The sequence below is a fragment of the Sipha flava genome, unplaced genomic scaffold (assembly GCF_003268045.1).
Source record: "Sipha flava isolate LNK unplaced genomic scaffold, YSA_version1 308_pilon_pilon, whole genome shotgun sequence".
Classification (NCBI taxonomy): Eukaryota; Metazoa; Arthropoda; class Insecta; order Hemiptera; family Aphididae; genus Sipha; species Sipha flava.
The window spans coordinates 389,252-406,050 of NW_020272985.1; the positions used below are offsets into that span (position 1 = coordinate 389,252).

Here is a 16,799-nt window from a genome sequence, read left to right on the forward strand (position 1 = left end):
CAAACCATACCTCTGCGTGCACATTATTTGGGAACATAATATAAGTTCAATCCGGTTTTTTAAGTCGATAATGAAGCTTTATTATAATATTCTACAAAAACCAATAATAATTATAAAGTTAATTAAACTTATAAAACTAAATAAAACTTTTTATATTTCAATCATCAATGTTTTTTTTTTCTGTTCATAGTGAATTAATTTTTACTTATAATTTATTCAAATAAACTATCCAAATCAGATTCTTTTGTCGATTGTCTTCCATTTTGTATTCTCTCAGGAACGTTGTTTTCTTCGTTATCACCTTCGCTACTACTTTGAACAGATTCAACTGGGTATTCGTCGCTTACATCATCATTCCTATTAATTTTTCTGCGTTTCGATCTTCTCCTATTTTCCTCAATATTACGGTTCAATGGATTTTTATTTTGAAACTGAATAACAAAACCTAATCGTTTCGTAATATTTTTATTGTTGAGTAACAGATCTTTTAATGTTCTTCCAGTTTTCGCATCTCTGTAAAACGACGGATCAAATATTTTCGAAATAGCTTTCGTGAAATAATTTCTGAAACTCCTCCATTTCTTAACAATTCTGTTACTATAACTACTCTCATCGAGCGTCTGTTGAATCTTATGCTGTTTAATCAGAGCGTCTACGACAATATGTCGGAGTTCGGTTGGTTCAATCTGATAATAAAATATAGACAAATGATATGTACCTGAAATCCAAATATTTTTATAGTTTAAACATTTTTTTTTTTTTTTTTAATATTTTTTCGCAAACAAACACTAAGATAAATCATCGAATGTATAATTTCATTTTAATTTGAACAATTATTTCATATTTAATAAGACACAAAAACTATACTTGAATTTTTTTTCTTTGCAAAAATTTATTTACATTAACTTAAATATCGTTGAGAATAGTTCAAGACAATAATTGAAATTGATTTACATAAATACTTTATTTAACAAAAATGCTTCACTAAATAGTAACAATTGTATTGACGCGTGTACTTTAATTTTTAATAAAAAAGAATTAATGTGTTATTTTATTCCATAATTATTCTTAAATTAAAATTGATTTGGTATTTCAATTTGTCGAAATCATTGTGACTAACCTTTGAGGTAAATCTTGTCATTCCCGCTTATTATGGACGAGAAACTCACGACAACAGCAAAACTAACAAAAAACTTCAATTTTCCGTCCATCGAATAAATTATAAAATATAAATATTGTGTATAAATTAATGATAAAAAACGTAATCACAAAAAAACATACCAACTTCATTTAAAAGCGACCACCTTATAATACAATTGCTTTACACTCGTCGCCCATTTCTACATGACGTATTTTAGTTAATGATGACAATTATTTTTCATTAATATTTCATTACGAAAAATGTAACAAACAAAATATGTGTTGTGCAAGTGTAAAACTCAAAAGATGGTTTTTGTGTGCCAAACATACGAATTGTATTGTTGTTGTGTTTGGATCCGAATGAAAAGAATAATGTATTGGTTTTTTTTTCGATCAAAACGAGTGCTCTGATAATTACCAAATACAAAGAACAAGATAGGAAATGGGTTCTTGTTGGTATTTTGAAAAGGTCATATTTTTAATTTATCTAAAATCTTTGGAATAATTGAGAAAATTAGAAAAATAATTGCAAAAACTAGAAAACAATTTTTTGTGGATTCTTTTTTTTTGGATTCGAACATCTACTATGAATAATCACATATTATTTTTTCACGCACTATTTTTTTTTTTGAGTCTTTATACCTACATTATTTCTATCAGATGGATAGCTCGAATTGTCGCTACCATGAACATTTTTTAAATAAAAAAGCTAACTAATAGTTCTTTTCGAACAAGTTATTTTACGAATTTTGAAACAGTCTTCTTCATAACTAAAAATTGACGAAAAATATGACATAAATTACGGAATACCGGTTTTCGATACAAACACATTTTTTCATCGCAATTCATAAAATTGTAATCGCAGAAACATGAAATTTGAATAAAAAAAAAATTCAAGCTAAGTATAAAAAAAAAAAAAAAATTAATATAAAATATTATCAAAATAAAACAAATTATGAAATCCCGTCACATGTTTGTAGTAAATAATTCATAAATTGTTAAATTTTGTACTCAAGACCTGAAAATTAAATAGAAAATTTTTATATAATATTCTTTATTGTAATAAAACAAAAAAATAAATTAATAAATAACGAGAAAGTCGTAAAAATAATTTATAAGCATTAAAAAATAAAAATTTGACGAAATCACATATTTCAATAAAATTCCAGTAACGATATTAGTTATTTAATTAAAGACATTTCATAGATTTGAAACATTTTAATGCATCTTTTGCTGTTTATTGGCACTTGAAATGTTCTATTATCCCTAATTTCAGATACTTTATTTCCATCAAAATTTATAATAATAAAAATATTCTAAAATATAATAAAATGTAATCAACTTTATTAAGAAATTTGGTTCTTTTACTATATTAACCATCGTTAAAAATATAAACCTATCTATTCGAACTCATTAATTCAAAATAGTGTTTCTAAGTACTTTGCTTTCAAGTTTAAAGACCAATACCGTAATATCATTTAACTATCCGTGTATTTCAGTCGACCATCGTGTTTCGTCCGACCTACGAATCTTTTTTTTCTCTTTTTTTTATAACATAAGTTTCCAGGTAAAATAATTATAATTTACTTTTGCTAAACGTGATTATTTGTTATAAAATAACACCGGTTAACTTTATACATATCAAAAGAAACGTATGTAATGATTTAAAATTAGGACTTTAATGGCTAAAAATTCTTATAATTACGTACTCGTATATCATTACACGTATATTACACGTATATGAATATAAAAACAAAAATCACGGTAAAAACTCGTTTCGCTTAGAATCTAAAAAAAACACCGTTGTTGATGAATATACGTAATATAATATTACAGTTGCCTTTGCCGTAAATCTTTGAACAATTTCGGTCCCACGACAGGCCACTCGAACTAGAAGCAAACTTCCCACTGAGAACTTATGTCGGCTGAGCTGAACAAAACATATCGACAACGAGTGCCTCGTGAAACACAAGAATCACTAATTAATAATTAGTCACTAATAATCCCTCATTAATTATAGAATTTCAGACGATGCAATTTAATATTGAAGACGACGAAGAGGGTAGTTTTAGTTGTTATAATTTTTTTCGACAAGTCATCGCTAATCTTGAATTTAAGCTAGTCCAGCAGTTTTGTTCATCATTTGTGTTTACACTAAAGGCGTATATATATAGAGTATTTCATCAAGTCTTACCGATTTTGATATCGGCAGTTAATATTGACAATTTTTATTTTTTATTTGTTCAATTGTATATTGTGTTAGGGAGAAACATATATAACTACAAATACAATTACTATTTTCAACCCTTAGTCGATTAAAAAAATTAACTTTGTAGTTGTTCTCAATATACAAATGTCAATAAAGTTACGCAGTGTGAGGAATTATTCTAAAAACTTACAAACAATAACATACGTAAATATCCGATGAATCTATCTTGAGTAATAGTTATTTTAATTTCCAACGAAGGGGTATAGAAAATTTTTTAGTTGAATATTTATTAACAGTTATAAATTTAGTTTAATAGTTACTGGCAGCTTTTACACTACACCTTAGATTACTACAGTCGTTAACTTCCGATACGAATAGTTATTATTCCAGATTATTTGTATTTTTGAACAAAATAGTTCTGATTATCAAATGTATAAAATGTATAGTGAAATAGTACATGAATTACTACCTATTACTTATTACCTATTACTTATTATTATTTATATTTATTGCTAACACAATATGGCTATATTAAATTTTATATAATGAGATTGAAAGTAATTATTTTAAAGTGATTTAGGGGTGAAAATAAAAACTTTATAGTTTATAATTATAACACAATATACAATTAAAAAATAAAAAACTAAAAAGATTTCAATATTAATTGCCGAAGTAAAAATCGGTAAAACACGATGACACTCATTTTATGTATATTTATATACATTTAAACTGCTAAGGACCTTTATGGGTCTAGTGCGGTTCGCTTTTATTGCAAATAGAACACGTACTGCGGAGATTGATGAGCAGTGCATTAAGAAAAATGGCATGTGTACACGAACGAATGAAAATGCAGAAAAAGTTGAACGCCGCGAAGACGAGTACCTACACGTGAACGTCAGAAACTGGCAACATATAAAGGTGTTTGAGATGTCGAAAATGATTGATGGACTGGTTCAAACACTCGCGTATCGCTTTTCGTCAACAATAAAATATTTTTCGGTGGTTCAAATATCGTTGTAACATTTCCTAGTGTAAAATCGAGACGGCAACAGTTTTGTTATTATTGTAAAAAGTGTTCGGAGCACACTGCACGCCACTCGTACGCTTTTCAAAAGAAAGTGATGGTAGCAAGGTGTTGATAATCAAGCCGTGCGTCAATCCGGTGCCCTCCGCGATAATAAATATTATATTCACCACACCCAGCTATGAATTTATTTTCGGATTGTCTTTTTAATAATTCAACTTTACCGGTGTAAAAAATCGTTGGAACGTAGTGCCTCCCCGGGAGCTTTCTACAATCCATCATATTATTTATTCACTTTCCCCTTCCCCCCTCTCGATATGATCATAAAATGTTTTTATCGTTATACCGCGTAACGGATCGGTAGAAAACCCGATTTAAAAAATACGAATTTTTGAAAAAACGGAAGATTTAACAAAAATCTATTGCAAATCATTCCAAACCAATATTATATAAGTTGTACGTGTATGGAGTAAATTAAAATATATAAGAACAAATGCATACGGCGTAGGCAATGCAATAAAATAGTAACGAATATAAATAAATTTAAATTTTTTGTTCAATCGATGATCTCGCCGTGTCGCGTACGTGACGGATAATCAAGACTACGCGCTGTATTCGAAACACTTTAAACGCAGAAATCTATTCGAATAACTGGCTGACATGTAACACGGGGGAGACGAAGAAAAGGAAGGGAAAAAAAAAGTGATTTCCTTCGCGTACACGTGGATTTTGTGCTCAACACGCAATTCCATCGTATTGTGTGCGGGACGCGAACCGTTGACCATTTTCGTCGCGCGGACGAGCGAGACGAAACTGTTATCGTTTCACGGAAGACGTACGGCACACGACGATTAGTACAATGTAATATAAACGTAGAAGTAAACGGAGAAGTTTAATAAACTGCGTCGCGTTACGATTTCGCGCGTTGTACGCGACCGGTTTCGAATGAAAACGTTCGTCATCGGATAAAATGCGCAGTCGGGAAAAAATTCGCGACACGTGATATCGCATAACAATGTAGAGATTTGAGCAGCTGACGCGATGGCCAGTAAACGTCGGGTTCGTAACACCGGTCTGGCAACAGATTTCTCGACGATGTCGTGCGCCCGTAGGCCACCCGGACGACGTGCTCCGCGGCGGGCACGACCGGACGAGTCGGACTTTACGGCTGAGTTTAGACGACAAATGTCAGGAAAACTTTATAATAATTAAAACAAGACGACCGGCTCATCGTGGCGACGCGCAAATACCCGTTTAGTTGTCAACGAGGCCGTATCGAGCGGAAAATAAACAACTCGGCCGCCATCGCTACACGGGCCCGTCGCGTAACAGTGCATCATAACACCGGTGCGCCGCGTCGCCGATTCCCGTTGCTGTTGGACTGATATTCGCCGACGACGTGTGTCCAACGTGTGCGCGCGAACAACGAAACTGCGAACGGGTCGGCAAGATGCGCGGAAAACCCGTGGCGGACACGACGGGTAAACGAAAATCCGATGTGATGGCTAACGTGCAATTGATTTACGAACGAGCCAAGGTAAAAGATCAACAAAAACCACCCCTTTCGCGACCGTCGCGTCGCCGATCGCGTGCTGTTCGTACTTTTTACGCGTTCAAGGGACACTGACGTAGTCGCGCGGACCACGTGAAAACCGTTCAAACGCACAGCGCTCGTTCGGGAACGTTGGTGGGCCGGTTTTCAATGTACAACTATCTACCCACAAGTCCGCTTTTAGAACTCCGTCGGGGCTCGTTTATTTTTCTGATCGACCGCGCTATTCCGTGTAATATAAAAGCACCGCGTTTACCACGATTACGTCCACTCATCCATCAATCATCTGGTCCGCGTCAATGACCGCGAGATTTCGTAGTCCCCGTCAATTCTTTGGTTTAGGTTTTTTGTAATATTTTGTTACACAAACGCTATGTTATTTTCGTTGAGAGGCAACAGCAGCAACGATTTCTTAGGTCTCGTCCGTACCGGCGATTCGTATACAAATTATTATCTAATGTGATTTTATTATTCGCTGAAGTGCAATTATTCGAATAATATTAGCTAAACCCAATAGTGAGTACAATTTTATAAAAACTACGATTGAAACAAAACAATTGAAGTTAAAGAATGGACTTTAATGAGATATGAAAGAAAAAAAATGGCAGTACGTACGAAAAAATAATATGTAAATCGAGTGTCTGTGTGATTAGTTTTTCGGTTGTGAAGCAACTGTAAAAAAAGTGGAGACTGCTCAACGAAATCGACATTAACACGACGACGACCCAGTGACGTCTGCGGAAAATTAAATATTTCTTTTAACGTGCGCGTCAATGGGTTTGGGGATTACGATAGATACGCGTAGGAGTGAATACGCAAACCGTCGCCGGCGGCAAGCTTCACGACGTCGAGACACGCTCGCTGCTCGTTCGATTTCATGTAATATAATATCCCAACCACATTGACGGGCAAGGGTGAAGCGGCGATTGATAGATTTCTTCTCCTCTCTCTACCGCCCACACCCCTGTTACGGGACGGTCTAGTATTTTGATCACATAGCCGGTCGGGGAAAATTGGATGTTATGCCCCTGATAGCTTAATTTATATTACCTCTTGTGAATGGATATGTTTCCCGATATTTTAAAGGAAATTCCAATATATTAGATATTTCGAATTCAAATAAAACACGATTTATTTTATTTTTCTAAAACAAAAATAAATAGACCGATGCATCGAAATGGACGGTGGGTATCGTGTTCCGAATGAAATCCCCGTGCGCAATTGATGTGCTAGCTAGACAATGCGGCTGCTCTCATTGTTAAATTTGCACTTTTCCATCCTATTCGGAATGAAAGCAACCTGACCATTACAAACGTCGTTATCTATGAACTATACGCACGTATACGGGATGGGAGGGAAGTTTGTAGCCATATCGACGTTTTATTTATAACCTATTCGTACGTGCAGTTTTTCATTATACACTTATCAAATAATCGATTGGCACTGGATGGGCGGTGCACGCCCGATAGTTGCTTAAGAATATGCAACGCGAACTCTAGTAAATTTGATTTTAAAGGGCGCTTTCGAAGGGATGAACGGTACGAGGTTGTCGATCGAGAACTACAGGGCCGTCACGGACCGACCCATGGAGGTAGACTTGAGCTTTTCGGACGATGGCGGCGACGACGAAAAAAATGACGATCAGATGTATCGCGTGCCGTCCACACCGCGTTATTCTGAATCGTCTTTTAAGCAGTTCATAAAACACCCGACCTACGTCCCGGGACGCGAGGACCGAGTGTTCGTCGTCATTTTGGTATCCTTGACGTTCCTAGTGCAGGTACGTACAATGAATAATACACGATATTCAAGTGGTCGGTACTATCAAGACGGGGATCTTTCGCATTCGATCTGCGTGTTGTAATATTTTAACGTTTTTATTACTTGGTAACGGGTTTGTTCGCGATAAAAAACCTCACTAGGACTTCCAGCGGCGAGCGACTTCGTAACTATGAGCTTCTTGGTCTTACGCTACAGCGAGGATTTCGTCAATATTTTCTACGTTATCGAATTTATGTTATTTATTTATATTTATCGTATCGTTATACGATTTATTATTTTTATTCATTAAGAATTACGTCACCGCCATCGTCGGTTTACTCGTTAAAAACACGCAATGGGTAATAAGTGACGCGAGTTCCGAACATAGGCATGTCGTATCATAATGCATTCGCGTCGGTTACGGTACGTCACTATAGTTTTACCGTTATAAAATATGACTTTAACAAACCTTTGAAAAAAAAAAAAAGAAAAAGTAATAAAATGTAAATGTAAATCATATCGTGTTTCGAAAATTACGGAAAAAGTTTTAAAATTAATAAAGTATTCTATGTTCGGGAGTGCTGTCAAAAAGTTTTAACGCTTTCTTTTTCTCGAACCGAAATTACGAATTCTTATTCAAGTCGGAATTGATCCAAGGAAAAAATAATGGTTATGATTGATTGTGATCGAAAACGTAAGCCGAATTACTGCGATCGGTTCGATAATGAAACGACAAAAAACGATGGTTTACAGATGTTTTCACGTGACATTTGGGTACCGCTTTTCGGACCAGCTCTAACAGCTTTTCCGGCGTGGTCGCAGACGTCATTGGCATTGATACCTTTTTGGAACACCTTTACGGGCGTATTGTTGATGATCCCGGCCAGCATCGGTATCAACAAATATGGTGAGATTATTTATTGTTATCGAAGTAAGATTGTACATAGCGAATCGTTGTAATAACGTCCTATCGGAAGATGATAATTTCGAGAAGCCCATCCATTGTCGAAAGGCAATCATAACCAACGCAAATCGAATTATTCCATTTAATTGATCGTCAAATATTATTCAGGCATGAAGACCAGCCTCTTGTGTTCGTGTGCAGTGACTACTTGCGGCACGGCCATACGGTGTTTGCCGTTCTTCGAAGAATCGATGTTGTGAGTATAAATAATAACATATGAAGGCTACACCGGAGGAAAAGATAGTAGTCCATTTGTAACATTTTTTCGATAGAACAAAAACAAAATTTGCCAAAAAAAAATCAATAATTTCAATGATTAGACCCTTCTTTCCCTGTACCCATCACGCGTTATAGGAACAGTGAAACTGCAATGAGTGCGTGTAGGGTATAAGATTGTTTTCGGTCCCGTCATAATAATCCTAAGCCGAATAGAGATATACTGTACAGGCACTACTACGAAGAATTCGTCAGGTATGAATTTTAATGCGCCATGTTATTGTCTAAAATGGTATATATTATATCGGTTTTGCCCGCGCAATTTCATCAGGAACGTCTGTCGGGGTGGTCGGGACACCATTACGAAAAAACTGATAGTATATTAAAATATTTCGTCACCTACGTCAATATTTTGCAGTGCGGTCCACGCATCCGCCGTGTTCTTGTCCATTGGTTCGATCATCGCGAAACCTCTGACGGTGACCATATCTACTTGTTGTTTTCGGATCGGTGAGAGGAACATGGCAACAGGTAAGAGAATGGTAAAAATTGTATACATAAAAACATAAAACGTACCTACGTTTAGTATATATACCTATATACTATATATTATATATACCTACGCATAGTAGAACGAACATAATATTCCATTTCATCATTTACTTCTATTACGTCCTCAGGAATTCTGACCATCGCGACTATGATGGGCTCGGCCGCGGGTCTCTTAGTGACCATTGAACTTCGAGAACCGTCATTTTTCGTGCCCATGACCAACGTTCAGTGGAAAATCATCATCGAGTACATCATGTACGGCTGTGAGTGCGTGGCGAAATCCACGAGTGTACTCAGTGGCATACTGACGGTTTTTCAAAGGGAGAATAACTATAATATTATGTCAAATAATTTTTTTCAATTAAAAAAAAAAAAGGACACCAATTTAACAAATTTCATAAATACTCGTATACGTCGAATTACTAATGTATAATGAATTATAAGTTTCTAAAGTTTCGGGGATGGAATCGACTCCTAAGTCTCTCTTAGATACGCCACTGCGTGTACCAATTTGTAATCAATTATACTTCAACGCGTCCTACCCTACCCCGCCCTTGCATCGTTTGTTTGCAGGTTTTACCGCGAATATCATCTGCACGCTGTTGGTGATGGTGTTTTTCCCGCAGGAATCGTCGTCATCGGAATTAAGCTACTCAGTGAACCGACAACAATTATTGCCGTCAAAATCATTTATGACGAACGCCAGTTTTGAGTAAGGTTAAAAAAAAAAATTTCACCACGAAGTGGAAAAATATTCGAACGAGGTATACTCGTTTGGTTTTTAATAATGTGTATATGTATATATATATATATATATATACACTTACCTTATTATACTAACCTATATTCACGAACTAATTGTTTTATACGGTATGCTGTCTGTATATGCTCTTTTTTGAATTCGTATAAATGGTAAGGATAAATTGCATTAAATTGTACACTAAAAAAAATAGACGAAATATTGGGTATAGAACTACGAGTTGAAGAAATTGTCAAGTATTTTTTTTCCAAATATTTCTACCAATATAGACTGAAAACATACTTTTCGAGATTTCATATTAGTAAATTATGTACGAGTATTTGTTATTATTATAATAGTTATTTGTTTTATTTCGATTGAAATGTTTTTGATACGAATCGTACCCCGGAAATTAGTAAATACGTATCGAAAAAATGATGTAAATGTAATTCAACTGCAATTGCATTAAAATGTTCAGCTAGGAAGGACCTTGTAAGCCACCAAAGCCATCGCTTGGTCAAACGTCTGTCAACGCAATAAATTTTATCGAATATTGTACAGAAGATATTTGTATTTTCGGTAGTTTCACGGCGAAGCAATACACAAGAGTGGTTGTTTTCATAAAATAAAATACTAGACAACTACACTAATATTAGTATTAATATATTAGTATATAATAATACTAGACAGCATTCCAAATTAAATTAATTTCCCGTGCGCCGTAATGCAATATGTATATACTTGTATAAGTATATATCAAACGAATATCCGCTGCATCATAACATGATTGGCCGTTGATTGTAATTATTAATTTTTCCTCCTCCCGCAGCAACGTCGGTCTTCTGTACATCGCCTTATCCTACGCGCTTTCCAATGCGTTTTCGTGGCCTTGGTACCAAATGATCGACGTCACCTATTCCTCGATGGACTTTCCACAGGTGAGGACAAGACTCCTTTGTCGAATTCACCCTATAATCCATTCCCGCCATTATCGTGACGATATCCTTTTGCAGAATCGGTCGGACTCGTCGTTTTCTCGCATCCCGACGACTTTGACAGTCGAAGTAATTGCGCAATACAATATTCTTATAATAATTTAACAACACGACCGATTCGATAACTCGATTTCGACGAGGAAGTGATAAAAACGGTTTTTGACGTTTTAAAGCCACACCCACGCACGTGTATCGTAATTTAAAATTTAAATAACATGCCTGCGCCGTGATCGTTCTTCGGGTCGCTAGTGTTCATAGGTAGCGGGATTGAAATTTGTACGCAGAATCGTTTTTGGTTGTTCGTTTCCGCCGTCAAAAGGTTGACGACAAACGACCACCCGAACATAATAAATGCGCATAACGGTGGTGGTAGTAGCTTCTAACAGGCATATTTCATTATATAAGTTAAAATGATATTATTATTTGCTATCGTGTAACTGTGGGTTCAAACGGTGATCCCGGTCGAGCGTGAAACGGTTATACGTAACACGCGTTATACGTAAACGTCATCGTATATTATTATAATATTACCTAATCTGCGTGCACTGCCGTCCGAAATGAGTTAGAGAAATTCTGCAATCGCAGTCCGTATAATCAAATCCGAACAGAGTAAAATCGCATACAGGTATCGAGTAACCGATTCTGTAAAAACATCCCGCGTTTTCTGGTTTACAATCGGTTTCTTTCATTCAATATAATATTTCCCGATATTTGCATTAATTGCGTTGAATTCTGATGCGAGAGTTTCAAGTTAAGTTCTCGTTAAACGTTGAACGTTGACGGTACGATATTCTGGTCGCAATAACGATTTTGGGATAAGTATTGATTTTTCATATTTTTAACCGCATAGTCATTACAGTCTGGCCCTTAAAGATTAGCTGTTTTTCGTGTAAACATTTGATTTGTACGATTTTTTTTTCGGTTTCGGTCTCATTTCGTTCGCAGTGCATCTTCGTCGAATACGTTCCATATAACGCGAAATCCGACCGTTTCACTTTCCCGACCGAAACGATAATCACTTCGTAAGCGAAAAAAAATAAAAAAGAAAACGACGATCCGAAAAATTATTACATAATGTTTTAATCGCGCGTTCTTGTTGTGCCGTTGTTGCGCAGTCGATCGGCGTGGATTGCCGGTTCTGGATGATCGTTCACACGTGTTCGCTCACTCTATCCGCGTGCTGGTTCGCCGATCAATTCACCGGTTCCAACAAGCTCATTGGACTGACGTGCTTATTGCTCGGCTCGGTGTGCACCCTGTGGTTCGTGTCGGTGATGAGACGCATCCGGCGGAATTTGGGTAAAAACGTACATACAATACCATTTGCGTCGTAATCGTTTTCGTACCGCGAGCTTGCGTAAATGTTATAAACCGACCGTGGGGATGAATATCAGAGTCGGATCAGGTTTTAGAGTAACTGGTAGTGGGGGATTGTATCTTTTTGAACGGAGCGAACGATACTCCAAGGATCGCGTCAGACGATGACGTGTACTTTTCGAAAAGTCTACACTCGTTTTACACGCAAATGCGCAGGACGATAGTCTACTTAAAAATTTTCACGCACCCACTTACGCGTTGCAACAAAGTACATTTCATCTAGTCGATACTTAGGAGAGCGATCGTTTTCAGGTTTTCAGAATAATTTAAAATTCATTTCTGAAAAAAGTTTTGGCCCCGATTCTTATAATTAAACAAAGTTTAACATTTTCAATTAAAACCAATGAAATAATTTAGAACTAACTCATTCCTACAACGAGTGATGGTACCTACGGAGCGCACTTCAAAAATCGCCAAAGGCACTTATTATTTTTTAACTTGTACGGTTGGAATTTCTAAAATAATATTCACAAAAATCGTAATTATTCTTTAAAATTATAATCGCAATTTAATTTAATGTCATTAAATAGTTATGATCATTTTTAAGTTTTTCAAAATGATCTACTTTATCTCAACAATAATTTACAAAACTTGTAAATCGTGTGGTTCAATAAAACTTAAAAACTATGTGATATTCCTGGTCAAACTGTCGATTGCGTGCGGCGTAAAAATCGTTTGTCGCCCACAAATGCACCTGGATTGCCTATTCGGAGCGCCGTCCGATAATTAGGGGAATCCGAAAATGTTGTTAGAATACGCTCATTTTCCAAATAAATATAACCTCGTTTCGAACCAGTCACCGGTATGATTTAATGCCTGGGCTGTGTTCATTTAACCGGTAAACGCTTGTCGAAAATAAATATTTATTGAATATTCTAAACCGTTGGTCCGTGTAATCCGTTTTCTATACGAATTGTTGTATTGATTTTGTTTTATCTTCATAATGTCATCGGTCGACGCGCGACCACTAACGTAATAAATCGCTCATTCGGTGAGCAATGAACGTGAGCCTCGTAGAAGATAACATATTTTAAAATAAATAAAACCTTTAAAGAAAGTGTCTTACATTATATTAATGTCCTTACAATGGTAAGTTTCGTTGGACTTACGGGCGTGATATGTTTAGACCTCATGATGCACCTGATCGTTGCCGTCTTGTTCGCGTTCCCGTTGTCGTGGTCCGCCAACAGTTTGCTGTACGAGCTGGCCGCCGACCACGCGCACCCGTTCCCGGAGAACGTGGCCGTCAGCCTGGTCGAGTCGCTGAGAATCATCTTGGAGAGTTGCTTGTACGTGCTGTTGGCTATTTTTCCAGAACTCCGTATGTATCTACAATTGTACCATATAATATTACGAATATCACGCGCTCGCCGCAGGGTTAGATGAGTAAATGACTTCGGGTTTCCGTAAAAAAAAAAAAAAAAATACAAAACAAAACACGGATGGATCCAGATGGAAGATCTAGGGGATTTTAAAATTCAAAGAGCACACTTTTAACACGTTACACTTTCAATACGTTACCTGGTTCGTAACACGGTTTAAAATAGATTTAATTATTTTAAACATTTTTAAATATATATTTTAAAGTTCAAAACGTGACTGGTACGTCTTAAAAGCCGTTTTATAAAATTTAAGTTTTAAAATACGATTTATATAATTGTAACAAGACTATCAATAATATAAATTACACGAACACTCAGTACCACCTCACCGTGATATGCCTTTTACGTAAACCTGATCGATTTGGAACTACATACAGCGCGGTCGTAATCATGTGGGCTTACGATTTGGCATACGATGAAAAAATATAATAAATAGCAGCAATTATAAAATATAACTGAATACGAGAGCTATAAAACAATTTATATTGAATCTATGACTCACATATACCCACACGTATAAATATAATTAAATGTAAAATTGTTTTCTTTAAACCGAGCATTTTTCATAGTTCTAATTCATATCTTTAATTGTGTTGTTCCACATGGATTTGAAACAATTTATTTTGAGCCTTCCAAAATAATTGTATTCGATCATTCCTCTATACTGTATACACTAGTTCAGTCAACTCGTGTTAGGCAAACGTGAAATATTACTATAGATGGAAACAACGAACGTTTTTACGAAATAATATATATAAGAACAACGCAGTCTATTGAAATATAATACATTAATGATTGAATATACAACGCCCTGAGGAGTAAAAAAATAACGTCAGGTATTCTTATTTTTGTATGTAAAATATAACTGAATTCAGTTGTATTAAATCAGAGTTCAATGTTCATATGTTAAGGGTTCATTTGATAATAGAATTTCTAAAAGTTAATCTTTATTTCATCATCCTCCGATAGAGTTTCAAAGAATAATCGTATTTTCACGTCATCTAACATATTTTTCTTATTTCCGTTTTTGCTTTCGACGTGCTTTACAAAAACGATTACTAGAAGAATTTGTACGATATGTGTACTATAATCATTTTTATGAGACGAAATACGTTATGGTTTTTTTTTTTTTTTTTTTTACTGGAACGATATGTTACCACAAATGGACTTTTCTTTTCCACTGTGTGCAACAGACAGCATAAAACGATAACATCATCACCGTACATCATATAATTCGATACGTGATCGGTTTTTTTTCCAAACAGTTCGGAAACTCAGTTGGGATACGTTGCGAAACGTATATGGTTGAAAACGATTTAAATTTTGAGATTATTTTTGGATAGAAAGAGAAAAAAATTATCGATAAATAACGTTTAAAACCTATAAACTTTCCAATTATACATGGAATAGAAACGACCGAGCGTGTAAAGAGTTAAATTTTTATTTCCCCCGACAACAAATCGAAATCGATTCTCATTGACTGTTCAGTACTTTTAAGGGGAAAAAACGTAAGACTTCAGGACCGATTGTTTTTGTTTTCTTTTCGACTACGGTCGAAGCGCTATTTTATTTGACTTGCGACTATAACGCGTGATATCGAATTAGGATGAATAATTATGATTGCATTAATTACACTTTTTCTTTCAGATATCGACTGGTTACACGTGTTCACACTCGTGGCCGGACTGATGGGTTTCATATTCCTGTTGTTACTGAAGGAGATCCCGTGCAACAGATAGATATTAAACGTCGGTTAGAAAACCGCAATTAGAAATATTACAGTTTCGCCTTATTGTTGAATAATCTATGTTTGTGAAATATTAAATATAATCTTGATCGACACGTATCACGTTATGTACTGCGATCTACGTCCGTTACGTCGCGGCAGGATGCACGTAGGATGGCCGTGTATAGAGAGCGCTAACGCACCGAGTAAAAACATTAATCGTCGTGTCGTCTCGTTCAACTACACCAGTTAGTACCAACGTTAAAGGGTACATATCATTCACATTTCATTTGTATTGTTTGTAACTGATTGTGATGAAATGTATAACTGCATAGAATACGATATAAATGTGATATACAGAATTATGTAGGTAAAATATTATATATCCTCAATTTTGGAAAGAAGTGGAATTATTTATTATGGCTTTTCCGTCCTAACCTGGTCGAAAAAGGCTTTAGTGTGGTTTAACAACTTTTGACCAAATCAAGAAAAAAATTAAAAATATGTGAAAGAGGAGATAATGAAGTCTAATGCTGACTTCTTTTGAGCCAGATATAATTTCGTTAGCGGGACCATTTCAAGCGGTTAACTTAACCATCAATCTCAATGCAGTCATTGGTCATATAAGTATTTTTGTGTTATTATTTTATATTAGCAATTTCGAAATCAAATTATATAATTCATAATAATAATAGGTATTTAAATAAAAAATTAAATTGTAGCGTTAAAATGCTAAATTATATTTTTCCAATAATTAAATAACTTATTAAAAATAAAATGTTAATCTTTTAAAAATATTAATTAGGAGGGGGTGTATGAGATTTTTAAAATCTAAAAAGGGCATTAAGTACAAAAAGGTTGGGAAACACTGAACTACACAAAAAACGTCATTCTCAAACCGAAACTCCCTGAATTTGGCGGTATGATTTTCGAAACAGTGGACGCATTTAGCTGGAAAGAAGAAATTCATGATACAGCCGACTGACCCATGAGCCTCGCCACATGTAACGTATTTAAAATAGGTAAATTTATTAGATAAAAATATAAAAATAGTTAGATTGAATCTAACCAAAAGTTTCATAATGCATTTTAGCCAATCCTTGGATAAATAAAATTTAAACAAGAGGTCTCTGATACGATCATAAAAGGACGCAAAAAGCGA

At 35.2% G+C, this 16,799-nt stretch overlaps 2 protein-coding genes across 2 annotated transcripts in view; one reads left to right on the plus strand and one right to left on the minus strand.

Annotated features, from left to right (window-relative positions):
* The window catches only part of LOC112686438, a 25,421-nt gene extending 9,552 nt beyond the window's left edge, over nt 1–15,869 (plus strand). Inside the window, exons 2-11 of the mRNA XM_025558704.1 lie at nt 7,442–7,705; nt 8,440–8,593; nt 8,759–8,846; nt 9,285–9,397; nt 9,547–9,681; nt 9,992–10,130; nt 10,987–11,095; nt 12,268–12,451; nt 13,656–13,850; nt 15,559–15,869. Coding sequence (XP_025414489.1) covers nt 7,442–7,705; nt 8,440–8,593; nt 8,759–8,846; nt 9,285–9,397; nt 9,547–9,681; nt 9,992–10,130; nt 10,987–11,095; nt 12,268–12,451; nt 13,656–13,850; nt 15,559–15,650 — 1,473 coding nt within the window. The 3' untranslated portion in view covers nt 15,651–15,869. The remainder of the gene's footprint in view (nt 1–7,441; nt 7,706–8,439; nt 8,594–8,758; nt 8,847–9,284; nt 9,398–9,546; nt 9,682–9,991; nt 10,131–10,986; nt 11,096–12,267; nt 12,452–13,655; nt 13,851–15,558) is intronic.
* On the minus strand, nt 172–1,291 carry LOC112686440. The gene is made up of 2 exons (XM_025558707.1): nt 1,121–1,291; nt 172–718 (listed from the first exon to the last, which is right to left on the minus strand). The coding sequence occupies exons 1-2, from the start codon at nt 1,209–1,211 to the stop codon at nt 213–215; spliced, it is 597 nt and encodes a 198-aa protein (XP_025414492.1). The 5' UTR covers nt 1,212–1,291; the 3' UTR covers nt 172–212.
* Nucleotides 15,870–16,799: the final 930 nt, after the last annotated feature.

Bases quoted from the DNA above. Each gene is read 5' to 3' on its own strand.
- LOC112686440 (XM_025558707.1), bottom strand. From the start codon at position 1,211: ATGGACGGAAAATTGAAGTTTTTTGTTAGTTTTGCTGTTGTCGTGAGT. The intron at 719-1,120 runs GTTAGTCACAAT...TTTGGATTTCAG, and splicing joins TGACAAGATTTACCTCAAAG to GTACATATCATTTGTCTATA.